This window comes from Euphorbia lathyris, chromosome 9, assembly GCF_963576675.1.
Source record: "Euphorbia lathyris chromosome 9, ddEupLath1.1, whole genome shotgun sequence".
Taxonomy (NCBI): Eukaryota; Viridiplantae; Streptophyta; class Magnoliopsida; order Malpighiales; family Euphorbiaceae; genus Euphorbia; species Euphorbia lathyris.
In genome coordinates this window covers 58,220,976-58,248,625 of record NC_088918.1, presented here as the reverse complement: position 1 = coordinate 58,248,625, position 27,650 = coordinate 58,220,976, and the positions used below count along the sequence as shown (strand labels likewise).

The following is a 27,650-nucleotide window of genomic DNA, read 5'->3' as shown; positions in this document are numbered from 1 at the left end:
CATCTGCAATGCAAAGAATAGTTGATTGTATACGATTTGATATGTATTGTATAAGATTTTAGATGGATTGCAGATTGCTTTCTACAGAGATAACGAGTTGAGGGAAAAAAATTTAACGTCCTCCATTAAGTTAATTATTCATTTTTAGGATTTGTATGGATGGAGAATCGGAGATGAGGGAAGTATTTTAAAAGAATATGAAAGGAGGTGAGGAAAGAGGCAGGTGAGGCAATTGTTAAAAACTTGAGCTGAAATTATAAAGGTTGTATAAAAGAAGCATGTGTTAACCCCAATCTCATTACACACTCTACCTCTACTTCAACAAAGATGCTCCCATGGACTGCCAAACTGAGACTATTGATGATACAGATGTGAGACGAGAGTCTGCTGTTCTGCCTGAAGCTGAGCCGACTCCGGAGTATGGACCATGGATGATGGTGCAACGTATAAGATGGATGAGGACGAGGCAAACGAAGCCATGCTGAAACTCAGGTACCTTCTACGCATTTCAACCAGAATATAAATGTAGAGAAAACTAATAGTGCTGGTGTTGGTGCTCATGTGGCTACTCCTGGATTAACTGGGGGTACGAGTGTTCTTTAATATGTGTTTTGGAAGTTGTTCTCCGTTTCTATTTATTGTGTTTATTTATGATGAATTGCATTACTTGGAATTGTTTTGGTGCGGGTGGTAAGGCCTTTCAACGAGCCCTTCGACACATATTCTTGCTCTTCTGGAGACTCGGCTTCCTGGTCAACGAGATGAGGAACTTCGTAGAAAATTATTGTTTGTGAATGCGGATGTAATTGAGACTGATGGGTTCAGTGGAGGAATCTGGCTGTTCTGGCAAAATGATATTGTGGATATTATAGTTCTCCAGCTCCACAATCAATTTATTCACTGTTCTATTTGCTACCTCGAGGGAAGTATCTCCTTTCTTGCTACCTTTGTTTATGATAGGCTGCAACATCACTTCAAACGATCATTTATGGAGGACATGATTGAACTCGAAGCGGAAATTTGGAGGTCGTGGATTATAATAGGTGATATTAATTGTATAAAGCCAGTTGCAGAGAAACAGGGGTCTATGCAAATACTAGATCGATGCACCATGTTTTTTTAATGGATCAATCAGTTAAATCTTGTAGACCTTGGTTTCACTGGCGCGTTGTTTACCTGGTTTAGAGGTTCCTCCCTTAGAACTTGTGTTGCTTGTCGCCTTCACCGAGCCCTTTCCAATATGGGCTGGTGAATGTCCTTCCCCAAGGTTGTGATTCGTCACCTCCCCCGCTACAAATTTGACCACCGCCCTATTGCTCTCTTCTAGAGCTGAATAGTTGCATCCCAGTTAACGAGCCTTTTTTATTTCAGGCAGCTTGGTTCAACCACTCTGAGTTTATGGCTTTCTTTGATAATACCTGGCAGGATAGTAATGATATTGCAGCGAATCTCAAACATCTTATTGGACCTTTACACAAATGGAATCATAGAACCAACTTTATAGGCACTTTGAAGGAGTTCAGTCACATCTAGACGAGAATGCTCATAAGGGACTCTACAGACTTGAAGAGAAAATTACTTGTGAGCTTAATGAAGTTTCGGCTATGGAAGAGATCATATGGTATCAAAAAGCAAAGGGTCAAATGGCTCAGTTTTGGGGATCGAAACACAAATTTTTTTCGTTCCTCCCCGTTGATCCGCAAGAGGCGAAATAAAATGAGGGGTTGAAGGACTTGATTGGGAATTGGATGTGCAATCAAATGCATCTACATCAACTGATCAAAGACTATTATCATGCCTTATATACCGAAGAATGGGAGAATCGACCAACACTTATCACCACCCATGCCTTTCTGCAAGATGTTTTTACCACTAGGCTAGAGATCTTCTTCGATTTTGAAGTTGTTGAGGTCCAACGAGCTATCTTTGACATGGATCCTTATAAGGCCCCGGGTCCTGACGGCTATCACACGGTCTTTTACCAGCGTCTCTAGAGCAAAATTGGAATCAAGTTTGCCTTGTTGTTTGTCGTACGTTAAACTTGGGGCGGATGGACGCTTCTTGGAATGAAACTCTCATCACAATTATCCCTAAGACTTCTGCCCTGGAATGTGTGAACCAATTTCACCCCATTAGTTTATGCAACGTACTCTATAAAGTAATGACCAAATGCATTATCAATAGGCTGAAGCTGATTCTGAGAAAAATCGTTAGCCCAACCCAATCCAGCTTCATCCCTTGGAGACAGATTACTGATAATATCATCCTCCTCCGAGAAAGTATTCACTCGATGGGTCAGAAAGCGTGGATGGTTATAAAATTGGATTTGGAGAAAGCGTACGACAAAATTAGTTGGCACTTTCTGAGGGATACATTAACTCTGGTTGGTCTCAATGATCATTGGGTAAATCTGATTATGACTTGTATTGCGGCTTCTTCTATGCAGGTTTTATGGAACGGAAAAAAGTTACCAGGGTTTAAACCTTCCAAGGGCTTAAGGCAGGGTGGCCCCCTCTCTCCATACCTTTTTGTCTTCTGTTTGGAACACCTTGGGCATATGATTTTTTCAGTAGTTACAAATAGCAGATAAAAACCAATTCACCTCCCACGAGGTGGACCCGCCATTTCTCATATCTTCTTTGCCGATAACATCGTCTTTATGTTTAAAGCGGATGCGAAATGTGCTATTATGATCAGGGATATGCTTCGTCACTTTGAAGACTGCTCAGGACAAAAGGTTAGTTTAGTGAAGTCGATGGTCCATTTTTCTGCTAATATTTCTGATACATCAAGTCAGGGCATTGTTGATATGTTTTGCTTTTCTAAAACTAATGATCTCGGAAAGTACATGGAAGTTCCATAAGTCCACTAATGTGTTTCAAAGGATACTTATGCCCATGTAATGGATAAAGTTCAAGCTCGATTAACGGGATGGAAACGAAGTGTCTGAGTATGGTAGGTAGAACAATCCTTGTAAATTCTATCACCTCTGTTATCCCGATTTATACTATGGAAATTGTTGATGTGCCTATTAGCATCTACAAAAAGCTTGAGTGTTTAAATACTGACTTTATTTGGGGCTGTCAACTATTAATGTGAAGTGGACCTTTAACTATCAGCTCGAGCTTTTAGTTCAATCGGTTCCATGACATGGTATCAGAGCCAGGACATGATAATATGGGCTTGTGTTGTCACGCTTCAAGCCCAAGTGTGCTTTCGCGTGTGGGGGTGTGTCAGCTATTAATATGCAGTGGGCCTTTAACTATCAGTTTGAGCTTTTAGCTAAAATGGTTCCATAACATGGTATTAGAGCTAGTGTGACCAAGTGGTCCTGGGTTCGATTCCTGGCAGCCCCATTTGTTGAGTTATTTGCAGGACATGGTAATATGGGGCCTATGTTGTCACGCTTCAAGCCCAAGTGTGCTTTCGCGTGTGGGGGTGTGTCCACTGTTAATATGAAGTGGACCTTTAACTATCAGCTTGAGCATTTAGCTAAAACGGTTCCATGACATTGTATCAGAGCCAGTGTGACCAAGTGGTCCTAGGTGCGATTCCTGACAGCCCCATTTGTTGAGTTATTTGTAGGACATGGTAATATGGGCCTGTGTTGTCACGCTTCAAGCCCAAGTGTGCTTTCGCGTGTGGGGATATGTCAACTATTAATGTGAAGTGGACCTTTAACTATCAGCTCGAGCTTTTAGTTCAATCGGTTCTATGATAGGGGCCATTTAGATCAAGCAAAGAGGATACACCTGGTCAATTGGTACACGGTTTGCATATCAAAATCACAAGGAGGACTTGGCATTCGAAAGCCGGGAGGCAAACTTAGTGCTACTAGCTAACCTGAGTTGGAAGCTTTTTGTTAATATTGATTGTCTCTGGATGCAGGTCATTAAGGCAAAATACTACCATGGAAGAAAAGGACTCAACCCATTTCTAGGATGATGTTTGGTGTCGGAACTGTCCACTTTGATAGAGTGTGGTGCAACCGATCGACCAAAATCAGCAACAATTAACTGTTGTAGACTGTCGAACTCGTGGGACTGGAACAAATTTGCTCATCTCTTACTAGACCTTGGCATGGGCCGGGCTCAAGCCGGGCCTGTCGGGCTTGTGATAAAACCTGATAAGCCCAAGTCCAGCCCAAGCCCATACTAATTAGAGTCGAGCTCAGGCTCGGGTGGGCTCGGGCCTAAAAAATGAATCCCAAGCCCGCCCACCCAAGCTCATATCTATATTAAAAAAAATCAATTAAAATAAAATACTCACTTTTTTAATAAAAAATAATAAACATAATAGTTAATTAGTCTTAGAAAATTATAATAAACTAATAATTAAATTCAAAATAAAATTACAACATAACAATAAAAAATAGATAGAGTTAGAGAGTATATATATGAAGCATTTAAATAAATATTAAATTTATAAATTTATATATAGATAACGGGTCGGGCCGGACCAGGCCTGACGGGTATTTATATAGCCCAAGCCCGCCCATTTTCTAGGCGGGCTTATTCGGGCTTGGACCGGGCCGGACCTGACACTAATTTTATGTGTCTAGGCCCAGTTAAATGGACCTGGGCTCAAGCCGGACGGACGGGCTCATCGGCCCATGGTGAGGTCTATCTCTTACCAGCGGATATTATTTCTCGTGGGATTGGAACAAATTTGCTCATCTCTTACTAACGGATATTATTTCTCAGATAACGTCTCACATAGTTTTCCCTGGCATCAATAATCCGGACTCCTAGAACCCGCCATAACCTTATTTTTGGACCTGAGATTGTCATTGCTTAAAAATTCCAAACTTACTCCTACACTAATAACTGCTTATTTTCTACACCTTTTAATGTTTGTAATAATAACGCAACCATAAATATTACTGGCTCCATTAATAATTTCTGTAACTCAATTAAACGTTTAACTAGAATTATTCATAGCTCAATAAATAATTTATGTTACTGAATTAAACTTTTGACCATAATTATTATTAGCCCCATTAATAATTTCTGTAACTGAATTAAACTTCTTAATTGCTCTCATGGATGCTACCTCCTAACTTTTTGCCACCCTCCGTATTTCCATTACTTTGTTTTCTCGGTGATTCAATTGACATCAGACAACTACCACCGCCACTATGGATAGCTTATGTTAGTAACCATCTCGCTTCTCTACTATAAAGCTTTTGATCAGTCTGTGCTAGCATCCCTTGGCCATAAGACTTTACATTTCCCCTTCACCAAAGTTGTACACCTTTGGACAAGAAAACTCAGAATGATCAAGAAGACCACAAATGAATTAGATCCTATATTCCTGCCAAATACATTGGAAATTGTTTAGATCGAATGAGACAAGGATTCTCATATGATTACCAATAACAACTGCTACTCTCTCCGATATAAAGCCATTTGGGAGATTATGAGTCTGGATCCAAATATCAATATGGAATAAAGGAACTTCCACAGGTGATACAGATTTATGACGATATGGTTGATTTTGATCTTAAATCAACAAAGATGTTTTTAAGCTAAACTTGAAGGAGCCGTGAAACCCTCAATATTCACGAGCTAAACCCATATAAATCAAAGATCCACATTGATAAGAGGGATGAACTCTAATACTTCTCAAAGAGAAAATTAATATTTGATTGGCAAAAAGTTACTCATTACAAAGAAAGAAATGAATTTATATCATCTCAAAAACCTAAATGACAAATTACATAAAAGCTAAATTACATAACTAATTAAAGGGATAAGGTTAAGGATAAAATGAGGTAAGGGTAAAGGGGTGACAAGCTTGTAAATAGGGTGGTGACATGAGTTGTAAATAATGGGTGATAAAATTGTAAATAAGATGAAGCTGGAATGAGGGGCAAGACTAATTTGTAAGGCTCTTTAAAAAGTCCACACTGCGTGTGGGCTTTTACTTCAAAATATAGATGGTGGTTTTTGTAGTCCACATGACATGTAGGGTTGTAATCGAGCCGAGCCGAGCCGAGCTTTGGCCTATTCAAGCTCGGCTCGCTATAAAATTAACGAGCTCGAGCCCAAGCCGAACTTGCTATAAAATTAACGAGCCGAGCCCGAGCCGAGCTTTGGCTTGCTCAACAAGCTTAAGCCGAGCTTCGAGCTTGTTTCGAGCCCAAAATCCTCTTTTGGACTTGGTTCATTAAGAAAATTATCTAACCATGAAATGTTTGTAAGTAAATTGTTAATTATATTTGTGAAGTTTGCTCACAAATAACTTTTTAATTATGTACATAAACAAGCTCATAAGCAAAGTTAATGTTTACAAATAGTTCGTCTATTACTCATTTATTATGTTTGTGAACGAACTCATCTAATAGCAAATGAAATAATATTAAGTTTAGATATTTGTGAACTAGTACAAAACTATTTCTACAAAACTAAAATTTGTTCATAAATATTCTAATAGAGTCTGCTCGCGAGCTTTCGAGCCGAGCTTTGGCCTGCTCAAGCTTGGCTCGTTTACGAACCGAGCCAGTAAATCGTGTTCACGAGCAGCTCATTTATAAATCGAGCCGAGTTGAGCCGAGCTTTTATCGAGCCGATCACCGAGCCGCTCATAAGCAGCTCTGTTCATTTACAGCGTGTGAATTTCCAAAATAGGAAGCAGAAGCTCTTCATTAGATCCAACAACGTGTGGGTTTTCCACACAACGTGTGAGCTTTGTTTGTTTTGGTGTGTTGCTCCTTTGATCCAGTTTTTTCCACCACTCACCTTCTCTCATTTAGTCTAATGGATGCCTGCATCAACAAGAATATCAACATGTCCCAAACTCTTGTCAACGAGTGGTTTGTTATCAAAGACCATGGGTCATTCTCTATGATCCTTCTAATATCACTCTCATAAAATAATTGAAAAAGAAAGAGACTGCTATTTAGAGACTGAAAATAACGTCTTTATCCGGCTTCCAAAGAGCTGCCAAAAGATTATTCATTACCTGAAAAGTCTACTGTTTTGTCGGTTAGAAAATGCCCCACCAAACACCAATGAGTATTTGATTGTTGCTCCTCAAATTCTCTTCCCAAATCGTGATACCCCATTTTCCTCATGCTCAATGGAAAGATTACCATAGAATGGAAAAAATCATCGAGAAATTTATAAGGAACAAGAAAACAAAACAGCAAAACGAACTTGTCTACCCTTACGAACCAAAAAGAACATGATTACTATTACATACTTTCACAATATATATATATATATATATATATATATAGGGGTGAGATCCAGTGTGACAATGGGTTAGGGTGTGACAAGGAGCTTATTGTGTGACATAACAAAACTACGTAGTTTTGATGATAATTGAAAAGGGCAAGATGGCAAATTTGTAAATAAAAGGAAAGAGATGATATAGAGAATTGTTTTATTTCTTTTCTTTAAAATACATTTTCCCGACATCTCTAACATCGTTTTTCAAAAAAATTTATACTATTAGACTCGTCTAAATTAGACGGTCATTTTAAGATCCCTGAAGCTCAAGTAAAAAAAAATCGGTGAACGGAATCCGGGTGGACGTTTTCCGGCAAGAAAAAAAGTACCCAGAAAATTCTCAAAAAAATCCAGAAAATGTAAAACATTATTCTAAGAAACTTTAATTCTTGGGTCAAAGCATAATTTTTTACGGTTTAATCCCAATAAAACTTTTTCCTTAATTTTATCCATTTTACATGCTTCAACAATTTGTTGGGTCAAAACTGTAAGGAATCTCGCTTTGAGCCAAGAATTAAAGTTTCTTAAAATGATGTTTTAAATGTTTTGGAATTTTTTGATAATTTTTTGAGCACGTTTTTTGTCCTACTTACATTGTTCCAAATCAGTGTACCATTTGTTCCAACATAATACTTATATTGTTCTAACAGAAAAATGTTTTATTTCTTTTCTTTAAAATACATTTTTCCGATATTTCTAACCTTGTTTTTCGAAAAATTTTATACTATTAGACTCGTCTAAATTAGACGGTCATTTTAAGATCCTTGAAGGTCAAGTAAAAAAAAATCCGGTGAACGGAATCCGGGTGGGCGTTTTATGGTGAGAAAAAAAAGTGCCCAGAAAATTCTCAAAAAATTCCACAAAATGTAAAACATTATTCTAAGAAATTTTAATTCTTAGGTCGAAGCGGGATTTCTTACGGTTTAATCCCAATAAAACTTTTTTCTTAATTTTATCCATTTTACATTCTTCAACAATTTATTGGGTCAAAACTATAAGGAATCTCGCTTTGAGCCAAGAATTAAAGTTTCTTAAAATGATGTTTTACATGTTTTGAAATTTTTTTATAATTTTCTGGGCACGTTTTTTGTCCTACTTACATTGTTCCAAATCAGTGTACCATTTGTTCCAAACCAGTGTACCATTTGTTGCAACATAATACTTATATTGTTCCAACAGAAAAATGTTTTATTTATTTTCTTTAAAATACATTTTTCCAACATTTCTAACCTCGTTTTTCAAAAAATTTTATACTATTAGACTCGTCTAAATTAGACGGTCATTTTAAGATCCCTGAAGCTCAAGTAAAAAAAATTCCGGTGAACGGAATCCGGGTAGACGTTTTCTGGTGAGAAAAAAATTATCCAGAAAATTCTCAAAAAATTCCAAAAAATGTAAAACATTATTTTAAGAAACTTTAATTCTTGGGACGAAGCGGGATTTCTTACGGTTTTGACCCAATAAATTGTTGAAGGATGTAAAATGGATAAAATTAAGGAAAAAGTTTTATTGGGACAAAACCGTAAGAAAGCCCGCTTCGACCCAAGAATTAAAGTTTCTTAGAATAATGTTTTACATTTTTTGAACTTTTTTAAAAAAAATTTGGGCACTTTTTTTCTCACCGGAAAACGTCCACCGGAAATTTTTTTACTTGAGGTTTAGGGATCTTAAAATGACCGTCTAATTAAGACGAGTCCAACTATATAAAAATTTTTGAAAAACAATGTTGGAAAAGTTGGAAAAATACATTTTAAAGAGAAAAAATAAAACAATTTTCTCTTTCTTTTTATTTACAAATTTACCACCTCCTTTTGGTTAATTACAAAATTGGTCCTTGTCACACAATAAGACTTGTCACACCATAAGAAATGTGTCACACTTGATCTCATATATATATAGATAAGATCAAGTGTGACACATTTCTTATGGTGTGACAAGTCTTATTGTGTGACAATGACTAATTTTGTAATTAACCAAAAAGATGTGTCAAATTTATAAATAAAAAGAAAGAGAAAATTGTTTTTTTTTTCTTTAAAATGCATTTTTCCAACTTTTTCAACCTTATTTTTCAAAAAAATTTATACCGTTGGACTCGTCTTAATTAGACGATCATTTTAAGATCCAAGAAGCTCGGGTAAAAAAAATTTCGGTGAATGGAATCCGGCGATCCGTTTTTCTGTGAGAAAAAATATCCAGAAAATTCTCAAAAAAATTCATAAAATGTAAAATATTATTTTGAGAAACTTTAATTCTTGACTCAAAATGATATTCCTTACGGTTTAGTCCCAAATCAACGGAATCCGGCGGTTAGATGAGCGTTTTCCGATAAAAAAAACCCGAAAGTACCCAGAAAATTTCCAAATAATTTCAGAAAATGTAAAACATTATTTGGAGAAACTTTAATTCTTGTGTCGAAGTATGATTTCTTAGGGTTTAGTCCCAATAAAACGTTTTCCTTAATTTTATCCATTTTACATCCTTCAACAATTTATTGGGTCAAAACCGTAAGAGATCTCACTTCGGCCCAAGAATTAAAGTTTCTTAGAATAATGTTTTACATTTTTTAGAATTTTATGAGAATTTTCTGGGCACTTTTTTCTCACCAGAAAACGCCCACCCGGATTCCGTTCACCGGAATTTTTTTTACTTGAGCTTCAGGGATCTTAAAATGACCGTCTAATTTAGACGAGTCTAATAGTATAAAAAATTTCGAAAAATGAGGTTAGAAATGTCGGAAAAATGTATTTTAAAGAAAAAAAATAAAACATTTTTCTGTTAGAACAATATAAGTATTATCTTGTAACAAATGGTACATTGATTTGGAACAATGTAAGTAGGACAAAAAATGTGCTCAGAAAATTATCACAAAATTTCAAAATATGTAAAACATCATTTTAAGAAACTTTAGTTATTGGCTCAAAGCGATATTCCTTATAGTATTGACCCAATAAATTGTTGAAGCATGTAAAATGGATAAAATTAAAGAACAAGTTTTATTGGGATTAAACCGTAAGAAATCCCGCTTCGACCCAAGAATTAAAATTTCTTAGAATAATGTTTTACATTTTTCAGAATTGTTTGAGAATTTTCTGGGCACTTTTTTTCTCGCCAGAAAACGCCCACCCGGATTCCGTTCACCGAAATTTTTTTTACTTGAACTTCAGGGATCTAAAAATGACCGTCTAATTTAGACGAGTATAATAGTATAAAATTTTTCAAAAAAGGAGGTTAGAAATGTCGAAAAAATGTATTTTAAAGAAAAGAAATAAAACATTTTTCTGTTGGAACAATATAAGTATTATGTTGAAACAAATGGTACACTAATTTGGAACAATGTAAGTCGAACAAAAAAACGTGTACAGAAAATTATCAAAAAATTCCAAAACATTTAAAACATCATTTTAAGAAACTTTAATTCTTGGCTCAAAGCGAGATTCGTTACAGTTTTGACCCAACAAATTGTTGAAGCATGTAAAATGGATAAAATTAAGAAAAAAGTTTTATTGGGACTAAATCGTAAGAAATCCCACTTCGACCCAAGAATTAAAGTTTCTTAGAATAATGTTTTACATTTCTGGATGTTTTTGAGAATTTTCTGGGCACTTTTGTTCTCGCCGAAAAACGTCCACCCAGATTCCGATCACCGGAATTTTTTTACTTGAGCTTCAAGGATCTTAAAATGACCGTCTAATTTAGACGAGTCTAATAGTATAAAAATTTTCAAAAAACGATGTTAGAGATGTCGGGAAAATGTATTTTAAAGAAAAGAAATAAAACAATTTTCTCTATCATATCTTTCATTTTATTTACAAATTTGCCACATTGCCCTTTTTAATCATCATTAAAACTACGTAGTTTTGTTATGTCACACAATAAGCTCTTTGTCATACCCTAACCCCTTGTCACACTGGATCTCACCCCTATATATATATATATATATATATATATATATATATATATAATTTTTTTATATAATTATATATATATATTTATTAAAAACAATAAAATGAACCACATTTAATCAATGAAATTCTCAAACAATCCCTTTATAATGACAGAAGCAAGAAAAAGTGGGGATTTTCTACCACTCAAGCCAATATTTTCAAATCTTTCCAATTTGGTGAGTAAGATTGGTAGCTCTCCAAATACAATTAAATATTTAACCTGGTTTGATTAATTTCATCAATCTTCATGGAAGCAATGCTAAATTATATGTATCGCCTCTAAATTACAAGGTTACTAACATTATAATCTCTAAAAAAAAATCAACAATATAATCAAATTTATTCGCATGATCATCTCATTTTAATCTTTTAATTTCATTTTAAGTGTTATAGTATTACAGTAAAACCTCTATATAGGAATACTCTATATAGGAATAACCTCTATTTTGTTATAAAAAAACTCGGTCCAAACTTGGGCCAGTTATAAATAGGAATAACCTCCCAAACGTTATTTGTTATACACATTTCAAGTCTCGCCTTTAGAAATTATGTCTCCATATAGTAATAATTATATATTTATATGTATATATTAAGAATTCAAACTAAATCATACAATATTAAAAAAAAACTATTGGAATTATCTATGAGTTGGAAACACAAACTACAACTTGAAATTATAAATATTTAGTATTCTGATGTTTACATTTTTTCCATAAAACTCTTTCAATTATCTATATATTGAAAACCTAAACTCTAAATTGAAATTCTAAATATTTAATTTATTCCATTAATGTCTATTGTTATATATTATATATAAACCATGCATGCCTATGATAATCTTAACTAATTTCAAGTGGTATTATTTAAAATTTAAAATTATATATGTTGAGAAATTTTATTATATCAAATAATAACCTCCCAGTTATTATACAAATAGTCTGGTCCAAAGTGTATTTCTATACAGGGGTTTTACTGCACTATTAAGCAGCAGTATAATTCAAGTTCGTATACTTTGGCGGTATGAAGTTCAATCAAAATACTGACGTGGCCTTAAAGCCACGTGCTTAAAACTAAAACCCTAAGACTAGTACTCTTCTACTCTGCTCAGTTGATTTTTGAAAGCTTGAGTTCATCATCCCCCGTACTACGAAAGCAATGTATTTGTCGGCTCCTCATTTTGTTTCCATCAAATTCCCGCGACTACACTCCTCCTCTAAGGTGAATAACTTCTGCAAATTTAATCACTCCTTGTTTTTTGATTTTGCTGCTCAAGTTTTCATGATTTTTGCAGTGCAAGACTAGGAGAGATTTACGGATGTTAACGGTTGCTTCTAGTGTTAATGAGGCGGCCAATTATATCCCTGCAGCTCCCATTTTAATCCCACAAGGCCCATGGAACCAGGTTAGCATCTCTGTTTCAGCGTTGTAAAGCTTCTCTGTTTTTGTCTGAGCCCTTGTTTGGTAGGAAGTTAATGGAGGTTAATTTTAATTTTTAACTTTCATTTCCATCACTTCCCTTTGCTTTCCATGATCAACCATTAGTATCTATGGCACCTGCTTTTTTTTTTATCGTTGCATCATCTTATTAAGTGGTTATGTATGGTTGGTGTCTATGGCACCTTTTCTTTATTATGGGTTGCGCAAATATGTTTTGCTAGTTCTGTCCTATTCAAGCTTATTCAACTAAACAAGGTTGATATCCTACAATTTAGAACAAAGGATTAAGAAATTGATTCAGTAAGTTTGAGGTGTCTTATTTGGATTGATGACAACCTTTGTAATTTGATTATTCAGTCTTCTGAATGCCAAAATAGATTCCTGGGGGAGTTACTGCTGCAAAGGGATTCAAAGCTGCTGGAATATATGGGGGATTACGTGCCCAAGGAGAAAAACCTGATCTTGCTCTAGTCACTTGTGATGTTGATGCTGAAGCTGCAGGTAGATATTTTATTGGTTTGTGCCTTTTAGGTTTTACACGTGGTTAACTGAGCTGTATGAACCAGTTTTTAAAGCTTCATGTTTTGGTTAACTGTTAGAAGCTTGATTAGGTGTCAACAAAGAAAATTAATTTCATAATGATTCCATTGTTCTGAGTATTTTGCATTTTTTTTTCAATTCAGGGTCATTTACTACGAATATGGTTGCTGCAGCACCTGTTCTGTACTGTAAAAGTGCATTAGAATTTTCGAGAACAGTATGCTAGTGCCGGAGTATCATTCTTCATTTATTATTTTTCAATCAAGTGAGCAATAACCTTGTAAATTATTTTATTGATTATACTATTTTCATTCAATTTGGCATCAGGCACGTGCAATTCTAATAAATGCTGGTCAAGCGAATGCAGCAACAGTAAGCATTATCAGATTATTTAATGCAATTATATTTCTGTGCCGTGTACTTGGGAAAGAGTACAGTCCTTATTATCTATTGTTACTTATTTTCTACCTCACTGCAGTTTGATATGAATAGATAATTATTGTACTTGCCATTGTCCAAAACTTGTAATTCCTTTATTCAGTCTTTTATGTTATTTTAAAGTGAGATGGATTTTTGCATGGCTTAGATGCTGTTCTATGATTTACAGGGTGATGCAGGTTACCAGGATGTGTTAGATTGTGCTGATGCCCTTGCCAAGGCATGTGATCTTAAGAGTTATATGTGCCACCTTCATTAAAATTCTATTATGTAATCTTTTTCACTTGTTTTAATGTATTGCAATTATTCCAGATACTTGAAATGAAGAGAGAGGAAGTGTTAATTGAATCTACTGGCGTAATTGGTCAGAGAATAAAAAAGGTAAAGATAGATGGTCTATTTATGCCATACATTTCTCGTCCTGTTTATGTTGGTTCGATTGATGCATACTTTTGCCATAAAGCATATTCACACCTACTGATGATGGCATATGCAGGAACAACTTCTAAATGCGCTTCCAAAATTAGTTAATTCTCTCACACCATCCATTGAAGGGTCAGTTAGTTTAACTTAGCAATTTGCTAATTGCGCATTTTGTATTTTTCTTTTCCTTCCAATTTCAAGTATTATGACAGCTTCAAATGGTTCGTGTTTTGATTTTTCCAGTGGATGTGCAGGGCAGGGTCTGCTGCAGTAGCAATCACAACTACAGACCTTGTTAGCAAGAGTGTGGCAATTGAATCCCAAGTATGGACAATTTATTTCTTATGGAGCCTGTGACCATGACATTCTCCAGATATCTATTGCTTGAATTTTGTTTCTATGATGCTTATTGTGGCTTTTTCTTATCTGTTTCCTTGTTAACAATTAACATGAGGAGGCTTCATATGCATGATGGATCATAAACATGCATAGTACTAATATCCATTGCATGAATTTAGTCATGCACACTGAGCTAGCTCAAAAAAAAAGGGGAGAATGTTAGATGGAAATTATTTATTAGAGTGCATTGTAGCTTATGATGTGCTAATTACTCTTCTTTGCAAAAAAGTATTGCTTGGTGTTCTGGTTAACATGTCTAGTTTGCTTTCTGATGGATCTATTAGTCCACTCAGAATATCAGATCACTGCACTGTATTAACTCTGAAGATGATTCATCTTGGAAAGATCTACTTCTTGAGATTTGGAGCTTTTATTGATAACCGCAGCAAATAGATGGATCTGTTCATAGTCTGTTATCATTTCCAGGTGGGAGACACCCATATAAGAATTGGGGGAATGGCTAAAGGTTCTGGAATGATCCATCCAAATATGGCCACTATGCTTGGTGTATGATTCTTCTGCTTCAGTCTTATTTTTTCCCCAGTTGTGCATAATCATTCCAAGTTCACAACTTCAGATCTATCTGTTTCAGGTAATAACGACTGATGCCCTTGTCAAAAGTGATGTTTGGAGAAAGATGGTGCAAATAGCTGTTAATCGGAGTTTCAACCAAATAACTGTATGTCACGTTATTGCTTTCATGTTTTACACCATCAGTCTTTGAAAGCATATCAATGCTTTATACATGGCTGCCACAGGAAGAAAGTGGATTGACTTGATAGTTTTATGTGTGTTTGATTTGTTTAATGCCGTGTGGTGTGCTTTCATTTGGCTTTGTGTTTAGTGTGGTCTATATTCGGTTTTCTTTATGGTTGTAACTGTTTGTTCTTCAGTAACTGTCTCTTAGACAGCAAGTACCAGGCTTGTTTCAGTATTTATGGAATGACGAAGAAAAAAGAATGCGAGCAGACTTTTTTCTCAAAAAATATTCTACATAGATCGAAGGGTTCTCTCTCTTTAATGAGCCCTTACAATTAGCAATTTTAGGCTCAAAGGGAAGAAGATCAAGAAAGCAAGAATTTACTTGCAGTCCCATAACTAGATCCTTGGATCGTATCTTAACTTTCACATAATTTGTTTGTAAAGGCCGGGTTTTATGTGGAAGTATTTATGCATTTCTGCTGCTACCATGGCTAAAACTCCTGTTTCTTTTGTGAAGTTTAATTGTCGATGCCTTGCAATCATGCTGAAATTGTCCTTTCTTATGAGTAGATGTTCATCATATGTGCATTTCATTATTTGATTTATCTCCACCTTGTATCTTTAGCTGGCTCAGATTGGTTATGCCGCAGGTGGATGGAGATACTAGTACCAACGATACTGTAATTGCTTTGGCTAGTGGTTTAGCTGGATCAACTTCAATATCATCTATTGATTGTTATGAGGCAATACAACTTCAATCATGCCTTGATGCTGTAAGCTTGCTACCATCTGGCTTTCCATTTATCATCTCTCCCTTAATATAAATATATTTCTATTATTTAATAATAACTAAAAGGTAATTAAACATGCCATTTTTCTGAAATAGCCTTCTACTTTTTAGCATCAGGATTTTTTTCAGCTCTTTCTATAACATGAAAATTTACTTATTGATCCTACTTAACCTATTTCTATCCGTCTCTTTCCCTTTTGATTGAATCACTTGTTCTTAAACTATTATTTGAATCTTGTTTTTGCAAATTAATTTAGCTATCTCGTTATGTATCTAAACTCTCTTGCCGCCTATTGTGCTTGATATTATTTGGTCAACTATTTAAACAGGGTTGCAAGTAGGCCTTTGATTATTTTCGGAGTTGTTGCACTTCAGTGACTGACTTTTGGTCAGATTTCTCTGTGTTTTTTTTTTTTTATGTCTCTCTAATTTTTGGAGCATCTCTGTCTCAGGTTATGCAAAGTCTTGCCAAATCAATAGCCTGGGATGGAGAAGGAGCTACATGTCTTATTGAGGTCTGCTTCACATGTTAAAGAGTTCTCTTGAAATACCAAATTCTTTGCTATGGGATTCCTTCACCCCGTGTTAGACTGATAATTAGAAAAAATGCAGTTCTCCAACAACTGAACTAAAGATGCTTTGGATAAGTTAAAAGTATGCAAAACCATGTTTATACAAATGATTTGCTTACATTGAGCATCTAACAACTGGGATGGGATCCAATCTATTTTAAGAACATTCTGATTGTCAGCTAATTTTGACATTTATGCATTAGGTAACAGTGAGTGGGGCAGAAAACGAGGCGGAAGCAGCAAAGGTTGCACGCTGTGTGGTGGCTTCTTCACTTGTCAAGGCATAAATCAAAACAGATCTCTATTTTATAAATTCAGTTTTACCCCTATCTAATTGTCTGCAAACAATGCTCGCAGGCTGCTGTTTATGGAAGAGATCCAAATTGGGGACGCATTGCTGCTGCTGCTGGTTATTCAGGAATTCCTTTCAACCAGAACAAACTCCGCATTAAGCTTGGGGATATTTTGCTGATGGATAATGGACAACCACTTGCATTTGACAGGTAAATGTCCCCTTTTATATAGCAATATGCAGATTTTGATCCTCTTTTCTGGCATTTTGGTTTTGCGATTTAGTGGGATTAATTATTGATTACTGGTGTTGTTCCAGAGTGGCAGCTAGTAACTACCTCAGAAATGCTGGTGAGACCCATGGTACTGTTGGGATTTACATTTCCATAGGTAAGCTTCCTGAAACTTGTTGGACGCATATTTCGTTTTATTGTTTATGAGCTGCATTACACTTTTTTAAATCGTTTTCTTCAAGTGTCAACTCTCAATTATAAATTTGGAACCCGAACTATTAAATTTTAGCAAATCAGTGCAGTTGCAGCTCGCAGAGGGCATATATCATGTATAATGTTCAGCTATTGTAGACATGTAGTTTTCTTGGTATTTTACCATCTGCTCGAATCCAGATTCGAGCCAAGAAGTCCGCTGGAAGGGGTGGTTAATTTCTCCAATTAATCATTTCTTCCCCTGCAAAAGACTTAAACCCTGAGACCTCCTTTAAGAGGAAGGAGCTCCTAACTGTTGCTATCAACAGCGTTTTCGTTGACATAAAGTTAAAAACTTGTCACGGCAGTCAGATTGTCTCTATGAATCGCCTCTAATTATCTGTGATGGATGCCTAAGACGTTGTAACATAGGTTTTGTTTGTTGGTGATGTCTGTAGGTGACGGGTCAGGAACCGGACAAGCATGGGGCTGTGACTTAAGTTATGATTATGTGAAGATAAATGCTGAGTACACTACATAACATCAATTTCCTCTGCATCTCAACAAACATTCAGAAATTTAGTTTCATATTTTGGTCTCATTGAAGAGGATCCAATAACATGTCAAATCACTAAATAATTGAGTAGGTGTTTATGTGATAATCTAATTTATCACCTATTTCATTTGCCGTATCATTGACCAAATTCAAGATTCCAGTTCATGACGAACTGATTAGACAATGGGTTTGTGTGTCGGTTAATCTACTTTGATGACAGTATTAAGGTGGATTAGGGTATAAACATGACTCATTTAATAAATAGATAAATTTAAGTAAATTTAAATGGATCAAATTTTCAGCATGATATGTTCTACACAATTGATTTTACAACCTAATTAATTAAATACAACATAAAAAAAATTACATGTTCTAAAATTTAAATGTATAAAATAACTTATATTTTAGCCTCGTTTCTAATTCTCAAAAATTTGCAGAATATTGTGTTATCAAGTAATTAATTAGTTCTAATTATATCCTGGTATATAATTTATTTATATACTCAATACTAATATGTTTTGTCATTATTTTTTGGTAAGATATGTTTTGTCATTTATATCATGTTTCTACATATTCTAATCTGTTCTAAAATAAGGAAAGCAATATGACAGAGAATAGAATAAGAGAGAGCTATTTAAAAAAAAAAAACAATAGAGAGAAAGTAAGTGTATGTTTGTATTATATTTCACTTGTAAAAAAAATATATATTTATAGGTTTATGAACATCAGTAGTTTTCACCTGGTCAGTCACCGTTAGATCTAGATTTGTTAAAATCATATGATGGAGATTAAAACAATCGTATGGATTAGATTTACACCTTCTAAATCTAGAAGGTGATTGATCAAATTCACTTGATCAATTACTGACCAGGTGAAAATCACTGGTTTGAACATAGAGGTTACATACGAACATAAATTATGGAGTTACAAGAGTTACATTGTTTATATTTATGGAGTTACAATAGTTACATTGCTTATATTTATGGACATTTATCATTCATAACATAATCACAATAGTATTAATTATATACATTTTCTTGAAAATTTAATTATATGCGTTTAAAAAATAAGAATTGTGATATAATTTATTTTAAATGGTGCCAAACCCCTTTAAAATGGTAATGTTTGGTAAAAAGCGTTTTGAGATAAAAAGAGCGGTTTTGATCAACTTTAGCGGTTTGACCATTGAAACCGCTGATTGGAGTGTTTGGTGGAGAGAGGTTTGGGAGAGAGTTTTGGAATGAAAACGCTAATTTAGAAAAAGCTCATTTTAGGAGCTTTTTCAATTAGCATTTTGCAATATTAAAATTAATGGACTTCTTTAACCCTAATTATTTTATATATATTTTTATGTATTAAAAAAATATCTTTATTCGTCTTTTTGCACAAACCGTTATTATCAATCACCAAACAGGTCTATACAAACAGCTAGTTAAATCAACTAATATAATCAGTTAAATCAACTAATGTAATCAGCTAATAACAGCTAATTCCCAAATAGGGGAAATGTAAATTTTGGTCCAAATATTTTCCTAAATAAGCCTAATGTTTTTGTCTTTTTTCTTTGAAGAAAAAGAAATATAGTCCAAAACTCTACTAGGCCCAGGAAGGCAAGAACAGTAGACGTGGATAAAAAAAAAAATATCTAATTTAACCGTAGGTGGATAAGGAAAAGTCAAAATAAAAAAGATAGATAGAAACGTGTACGTTCCTGATTTCATCTTAGAAAAGAAACCGCCTTATGATTCGCCTTGGGATCTATTTACCCCCTATTTTTGTACTCGTATATATATACCTCCTCCTTTATCCCTTCCGCCTTGTCTGATCCAAAACCTTCTCTCTTGCTGCCGATCTTCAATTGTTTTATGGATTCCCTCTCCTAATGCCAATACAATTGTTTTTTTTTATTATTCAATGAGATTCTGATATTTCTTGTCTTTTATGATCGGAAACCGATGTTTTCGAACTAACTTTAGGGTTTTTATTACGCCGATTTTGATTGAGAGAGGAAGTTTAACGGATAGGGGTTTTGGGGGGTTTCGAAGAGCAGAGGGGTGATAATGCCTTCGCTGCCCATAGAAGTTATTTTGCTTTCTATAGTTCCTTATTTGACTTTCTATCATGGTGGATTGTGCTCTCATCGTTTGAAACAGCTTGAAAAGGGTGATCGGCGTGGTAATCTTAGTTAACATTAGGTCTTTTCTTTTTAAAATCTGTATTACCTCTCTCTGCTTCTTTCTTCTGCTTTTCTTTCTGGGTTTTTGCATTAGTTCCCTTCGTTTGTGCTACGTAGCCGCAGTTCTTTTCCGAGAAATTAGAGATTTCAGATCGCGTTTGGAGGATTTGGTTGGATTTGATTATAGCTATTCTAAGGCAAAATAAGAGGTAATTTTATATAGATACTCACGTAATATGTGCTTTTGTACATTATTAATTGATGGGTGCTTTAGATTATCAATGAAGGAAATGCCTATGGAATTTGATGAATGCACAGGCGAAACTTGTATGATGATTTGATTGCCTGAAATATGCTTTTATTGCATTTTATTTTGTGCTATTCATTATCTAAATATATGGTCCATGTGAATTATTGTGATTGGTTACAATTATGTCAATCTGCAATAGAATAACTAACTTGCTTGTTATAAATGATTTGAGTCATGATGGATGGATCTAATAAAACTAACATCCCTAATAAGTATCTTCTGAAATTGTTTGTGATTTCCTTTATTAATGGAAAGAAAATTTGTCTGGTGTGTCTGGAATATAACATAAAATGTGTTTTTATTGTTTTGCAGTTTCACTGGCATTTTTGATGGACATCACCTCTAGTCGGCGTGGTGTGGGTGGTGTTTTGGTAGATGAAATTGAAAGCAGTTTGCGCAAGTTCGTCCGCGTAGAAGATATTCAAGAAACATATGCATCTCAATCTGATGATAATAGTGATGATGCAGAGGAATCTGAAGAGCTTGAGCCCTTTGGGCCTGAACTTGGTGTGGGGAGCATGGAGAAGGATGTGACAGATCCACGCACTGAAGAAGATGATCCAGAAGCAGCACTGCAGCTGCTGTTCTCTGAGGGATCCACACAGCCCATTGTGCCGGTAAGCCATTGGATTCATGTTACCTAATGGGATGCGGCATATACTGTTGTCAATGATATTTTTCTTTAAATACCTTTATTCATTTTCTGATATGTGCCTTTTCTTTTTGAGTAGGCAATAGAACATTTTCTATAGACATAAAAAAATGATCTTATTACCGAATAGATTAGCGGAGTCTTGTTTTGTCATAATGAATGGTTTTGTTTTCAACTGCACGGGAATAGAAACACATGAGATGGTATGAAAATGCAATTCCTATTGACTTTGACAAAATTTAACTTGGTTGTTCTTCTTTGAAGATTGTTTCTGCCATGAAAGGCACTCGAGAGAAACTGGGAGCATCCCCAAGGAAACTGACTGTGAATTGGGCACCCGATGTGTATGATCCAGTTCCTAATTCGTTATCGCACGCTGTGAAAAGCAAACAGAAGAAGTCTAGGAAAGACAAAGACAAAGATAACAACAATTACAAGAAAAATGGAAAGAAAGGACAGAAGGGTTACTCGAAAGGAGGAGCTGGCAGTAAAGACAAGAAGCAACATCGTAAAACTGGTGGGAGGTCTGAAAAGTGTTATCGTAGTTGTGATGGACTGGATTCGTCTGATGAATTTGATGTTGGTAGTCCGGACTATTGTGGAAGTAGTTTCCTGAAAAAATCCCCGGCCAACTTTCACTACTCTGTTGCTGAAGCATTGTGAAGTTCGCCTCTTTGATGATACATCTGTTCTGAAGCTGTTTGTGGATAAATAAAGATGAAGCTTAGGGGTTATCAAGTGAAGAATCCATCCTGGTTTTTTGGTGTCGTCAACTATATATATATTCTTCTACTTTTTGCTGGCTTTCTGGTGGGTTGGGTGGAGTGTGTGATTTAAGTTAGTATTTGGTACGAGTTTAATTTGTTTGAAACTCCATTAGCTTCTGCTGAAGCTGTTTAGCATTTTCTATTTTCTTTTCTCACCACAAACATTCTCGATATTATTATTTTCATACGTTCCTTGGTTTTTATGCAGTTTATTTTTTATTATTGTTATTATAATCTACTTGGAATGTGGATAACATTTGAATATTTGGTAAAGAATCAAGCAGGTGAAAGCAAGCTTCAGCTGATTTCCAGAACGGTAAACTTTTGCAGGGTGAGTTGAGCGAGCTGCTGTACGGCCAAGTACTCGGCCAAGTAGTGTTTGTGTTTTGCGCATGTTAATTTTCAAGAATATGAGTAATATTGGATAATTTTTTCCTCATTTCATTAACGTGAATGGGGATTTCCCATCCATCTAGATGGGAACGGGGATTGGAGTAGTTACCATTCCGTGCCATTTTGCACCTAGATATAACTTATGCTTTAGGGTGATCTAGCAAGGTCATTCATTTTGGTGAGTCTCATTGAACTCTTCCTCCATGCATTAGGGTGATCTAGCAAGGTTATTCATTTTGGTCGGTCTCATTGAACTCTTTTTCCAAACCCTGATAACACCTAGCATGTTCATTGAACTTTTTCATGTTAGTGAGGAGGTTGCGAGAGAATGAACCAAAGATAACACCTAGATTTTTTGTAAACTGTTTTTGAAGTTTTTTAAAATCTTTATTTTAGAGGTTTTAAAAAGTAAAGCTCTTTAAAATCCAAATGCAATGCAACCTTATGTTTTCAAGTTTAAAAGTAATTATTTCGCTGTAGATTTTAGAAATACATCCTTGTGAAAAGATAAAGCTCTTTAAAAATTAAAATGCAATACATCCTGTTATGAAAAGTTTGAATGTTGGTTGCTGAACTTGCTCTTGTCATATATTTGAGTGAACTTGATTTAATTGATTACATACTAATTAGATTAAGTTCCCTTAATCCTTGTGTACTCTTTAGTTTTCGGATAAAGACTATTCTATTAGAACATAGTAGTTGCAACTATACTCTGAAGATGAATTAAGTAATAGGTGACGGTCTAAGTTCGATTTTTAAAATCAGAAATATTGGTCCTGTTTGGGAATTAGCTGTTAGCTGATTACATTAGCTGATTTGACTAGCTGTTTGTGTAGACCTGTTTGGTAAAAATTAGCTGATTGATAATAACGGTTTGTGCAAAAAGACGAATAAGGGCATTAATTTTGGCGCAGGAAAAGAGGGAGTCTATCTATTAGGGTTAAAGAAGTCCATTAATTTTAATATTCCAAAACGCTAATTGAAAAATCTCCTTTTAAGAGCTTTTTCTAAATTAGCGTTTTCATCCCAAAACTCTCTCCCAAACCTCTCTCCACCAAACACTCCAATCAGCGGTTTCAGTGGTCAAACTTCTAAAATTGGTCAAAATCGCTCTTTTTATCCCAAAACGCTCTTTACCAAACAGGGTCATTGTAACTGAAGGTTTTATTGTTGTATTGCTCCAAGTTTTACTGAAATAAACATAAACATATGAGGAGGAAACTGAATTTAACTTAACGTTTGACTCAATTTTAAATTCAATTACAAACTCTCTTTTCGAAGCTAACAAAAGTGAAATTTAGATATGAACATTACAGTTTTCTGATTTCAAATTTAGGATATGATCTGGGGTCAGTTTGGTTTAGGTGAAAATAGAGTAACAACCTCTTAATTTTTATTGGATATCTTGTAGTGTGATGTTTGTTTGTTTTTTTTTTTTTTTTTTTACGTTTTTAAGAACAATGAAAAGACCTAAACATTTTCTTTCAAATGTGTTTATGCCTATTATTAAAATTGAGACCTGCCATGAATTATAATAGGTTGGAGAAAAATATTGAGAATGTTTTTTCTTAGATAGTATATGTTATTAATGATTTATTATTATTTTTTGAGTATATATTGTAATGTTATTTTTTAATAATTTATTATGTTTGTAACATAATAACTTATTATGTTGTTATATTATTTTTTATTTTATTTAGACGATTACATGTCTGACTATTAAAAAAAATAAAATGTATAATTTAATTGTTTTGTGTATTTGTGAATGCTTAAAAATTGAATTAAAGAGTTAACCGTTCAAAGTAATTAGTTAATGGGTAAATAATTATAAAGTCTTTATGTTTTTAGTTAACACGCTAGTAAGTCCATCATATTATTATAAGGCAGTTTTATGTTAATCAATTCTTTAGTTCTTCCATTTGTTTTTGTAAATGAAAGTCCAAAATTGCCTCTAGTTAAATACATAAAAAATTTAGGGTAAATTCTAAAAATCGAAAAATATATAGCTAATCGACCAGATTTAATTTAATCAACTACTTAACTGATCATGTGTACAATTAAAAACTCCCGCTCCTCGCTTTTTTCTCCCTGTCTTCAAGTTTTTTCTCTCTTTTGTGGATCTACATTAAGGAGGAAGAAGGAAGTTCCTTCTTCCTCCTCTCAACGGGTTAGGTTTATTGTAAATTTTTTATTGTATTTTTTTCGGTCAGTGTTTATATATTTTATTGGATCTCTTTATCCGTTTGAATTGTATTTGTTCTCCATTATTCTACTGTTTATACCTTTTTCGGATTTAGCAAGAGCGGAAACGATTTATTTTATACATGGATCAATATATCTACGTGGATGCAACAAACGAAATGACTCAGATCCGAATGTTCGGAAGGACCTAAATGATGAAGATTCGATTGCAGTTGCTTTTCTGCGGATTTGGATTTCAATGAAGTATATGTTTTTTTGTTTTTTTTTGTTGGTTTTGTACCTTTTATGATTTTTTATGCTCTTTGTAGTCATTTTCGTCCCATTATGGATTTTGTAAGGTTTTTTACCTTTCTCGTTTCTTGTTGTACTTGTTCTTTTCATATCTAATGAAGATATATGCATTTCCATCAAAAAAAACTACTTAACTGATACTATGTACACCTCTAAAACTTTTCGTATCTAATGAAGATATATGCATTTCCATCAAAAAAAAAAAACTACTTAACCGATACTATGTACACCTCTAAAACTATGTATAAAATAAAATAAAAAAAACTACCAAAATACACAAGCCATTACTCAATGTACCATGAATTTTTATTTTTTTTTAGAAAAATATGATTATTTTGTATAAGTGCTGATTTCGTTAAATTAAATCTGAAACCAATATATCGAGAAAGAAAAGAGGTGGATATTCCTACACTCCACGAACAGACACAAAAATTTCTATCTTAGCTAAAGAATGAGCTGCAGAATACGTTGAACGCTTGACATAAGAGATTAACACGTTATCTAACTCTTTAATACAATTGACACACTCTTAAACCACATCAGCCAAATATGATAAATAATGAGCCGATTTATTAATGGCTTGAACAACCGAAAGACAATATGATTGAATTACCATATTATTTCTACCTAACAATTTAATATAGGATAATACTTCATGATCACTGTTGCCTCTGCCATATTATGCTCCGGGGCCCAGAACCAAGACTGTCTCTTCATTAGCAAATAGAGGAATAGTCAAAATGATATTGCAATCCTCGTAGACTTTCCATCCTTCGTTGTTTTGGAGCAGAGATAACTACTCATTCCATTTGCAAAATTGCCTCTTGAATTCATTCCTTAATTGAATCCTCATTAATAGTAGTAACTTTGATATTTACTACTCTCTTTATTACGCTTTTAATTGAGTGGTTACTATCATCATAATTATCAGTTACTCTTTTAATTGAGCAGCTATTACCAGCATAATTACCAGTTACACTTTTAATTGAGCAGTTACTGTCAGTATAAGGGAAAATTACAAAATTGGGTCAAATGGGAGATCCATTTACATATTTAACCCATTTACTCAACCTATTACATATCTAGACTATGTTTGTGTGAATTTTTCCAAAATACCCTTAATATATATATATATATATATATATATATATATAACACTTAGAAAAAAATTTCCGTTTCGTCTTTCGTCCTCCCGTCTGACTTCGCAGATTTCACACATTGCGAAATCTGCGAAGACAATGTTTGGTTTATTAGATGATTTCAATTCGCAGATTTCGCAATACGCGAAGTCTGGACGTGTTTTTAACAAAATTTGTGAAGTGGTATGTAACACAAAAAAATGCACAACAACAATGGATTCCAACATTAAAATCATAACATTATCAAAATTTACAACAAGATTGCCACAATAAACTCCTAACTAATCATTTCAAAGTGAATGTGACGAATCTGGATGGAAATTTCTCCCTGTATTGGAAGTCCAGACCTTTTGGGATGAGAAATGGAAGTTCAGACCTTTTAGGATGGATGTTTCACATGGTCCACACCAAGATTGCCACAATAAACTCCTAACTAATCATTTCAAAATGAACGTGATGAATCTGGATGGAAATTTATCTCTGTATCAGAAGGAAAGTCGTCCCCTCTGTTGGGATTTAGTGTCCTATGGACAATTGTTCTAGGATATAAACTTAATATAAATGAAGTGTTCTTTATCATTTGTTTTAATAAGATATGGTTTCATAACTATATAAAGACAACCTCTTTTAAGAACTAAATAAGTCTAATAAAAGGAAATCCCTAAGTTTGTTTAAAGTGATTATAAAGTGTTCATACAAGCATGAAGTGAGACAAAACTTTATAATAAACTAATAAACTTAAAATCACCCCAAGTCAAGTAATATGTTTAGAAATAGGATTGACATATCACTGCTGAGACTTGCATGTAACAATGTCTTCTATCGAGACAGAGAGCTGATCTCACAAGCTTCAGATATGCAGATATCTGGACAGTTACATGGATCCAATGAAAGGGAGTTCATTAGGATTGGGGACCCGACTTGAGATAACAGGATGGGTAGATTTATCCTTGTCACATGTTCATCTCATTGGTGCTAATAGGTATAAGTAATCCTCAGACTCAAAGGAATGTTAATTAGTGATTCTGGATTATGGAATGTGATGCTTTGATCTTGTTGTAACACGGTCCATAACAGAGATGGCTCTGGGGTGTGAATGACAGACGTTGGGTATTACAGGAAGTAATTACATGATAGTTATACATTGGATTGAGCATTTGTCACTCCCGATAAATGGGAGATACGTCCAAGGATCGCTTGTGGAAGACTTGACTCTAAATCCTTACAAGGTGATAGCTTAAGACTTGAAATGCAGATTTCACTTAACCTATCTAATTGGAGTTAACTCGGTCTGTACAAGTAAAACGAACGACACGCTATATGTGACTTGACATTATCCATAGTCATAAGATTCAGTTCAAGGATGTAGTTGATAAAGGATCGAATTATACTGTAACTAATACGGAAAGGTCAACGACAGAATCAACATGTCTTCTTATAGCTCTGGGGGAATGTTTCGGATTTGCTAATCACATTTCACATACTTATTCCGTTATGCAAAGATTAAATATAATTCTGTGAAAATTAATTTAATAGTTGCATACGGCTAGAATCAATAAGAACCTAATGGGTTACACATAAGACTTAGAGCCCAAAAGAGAAACATATGTTAATTAATTGATGGAAGCCCTAGTCTACCGAAGAGAGAGAATTTCGACCCCCTTGTTGAGGACGAGATCATTCACCGCTTCCTTCCGATTCGATCGATTTTCATCTCTTTCTCTTATTCCTTGATCTTATGTTGATTAATTAGAGGCAATCTATTCTTGATTGCTTATACACGGTTGAGTTCTAACTTGATTTTGATTTGTGTTTTTGTCTTATGCTCGGGAACTCGGAGTAAGAGTTGTGGGCACATCGATTGCAACGGTGGATAGAACTTCGAAAGGTATTTCCTTCTATCCCTCTTTATATGAAATAACGATTAACGGATCTTGGGTTAATGGAAAAAGGTTAAAATTTTTATATTTC

At 34.5% G+C, this 27,650-nt stretch overlaps 2 protein-coding genes across 2 annotated transcripts; both read left to right on the top strand.

Moving 5' to 3' along the window:
- The first annotated feature begins 12,245 nt into the window (after nucleotides 1-12,245).
- On the top strand, nucleotides 12,246-17,885 carry LOC136207027 (arginine biosynthesis bifunctional protein ArgJ, chloroplastic). Its single transcript, XM_065998272.1, has 17 exons — nucleotides 12,246-12,394; nucleotides 12,468-12,578; nucleotides 12,991-13,114; nucleotides 13,297-13,370; nucleotides 13,481-13,525; nucleotides 13,761-13,811; nucleotides 13,904-13,972; nucleotides 14,088-14,146; nucleotides 14,269-14,338; nucleotides 14,840-14,920; nucleotides 15,006-15,092; nucleotides 15,766-15,888; nucleotides 16,358-16,420; nucleotides 16,681-16,758; nucleotides 16,835-16,980; nucleotides 17,088-17,158; nucleotides 17,652-17,885. The coding sequence occupies exons 1-17, from the start codon at nucleotides 12,332-12,334 to the stop codon at nucleotides 17,732-17,734; spliced, it is 1,398 nt and encodes a 465-aa protein (XP_065854344.1). The 5' UTR covers nucleotides 12,246-12,331; the 3' UTR covers nucleotides 17,735-17,885.
- Nucleotides 17,886-19,933: 2,048 nt separating this feature from the next.
- LOC136205870 (uncharacterized) lies at nucleotides 19,934-21,882 on the top strand. The gene is made up of 3 exons (XM_065996707.1): nucleotides 19,934-20,134; nucleotides 20,548-20,852; nucleotides 21,152-21,882. Exons 2-3 carry the CDS (start codon nucleotides 20,565-20,567, stop codon nucleotides 21,548-21,550), a joined length of 687 nt encoding a protein of 228 aa, XP_065852779.1. The 5' UTR covers nucleotides 19,934-20,134; nucleotides 20,548-20,564; the 3' UTR covers nucleotides 21,551-21,882.
- The last annotated feature ends 5,768 nt before the right edge of the window (nucleotides 21,883-27,650 follow it).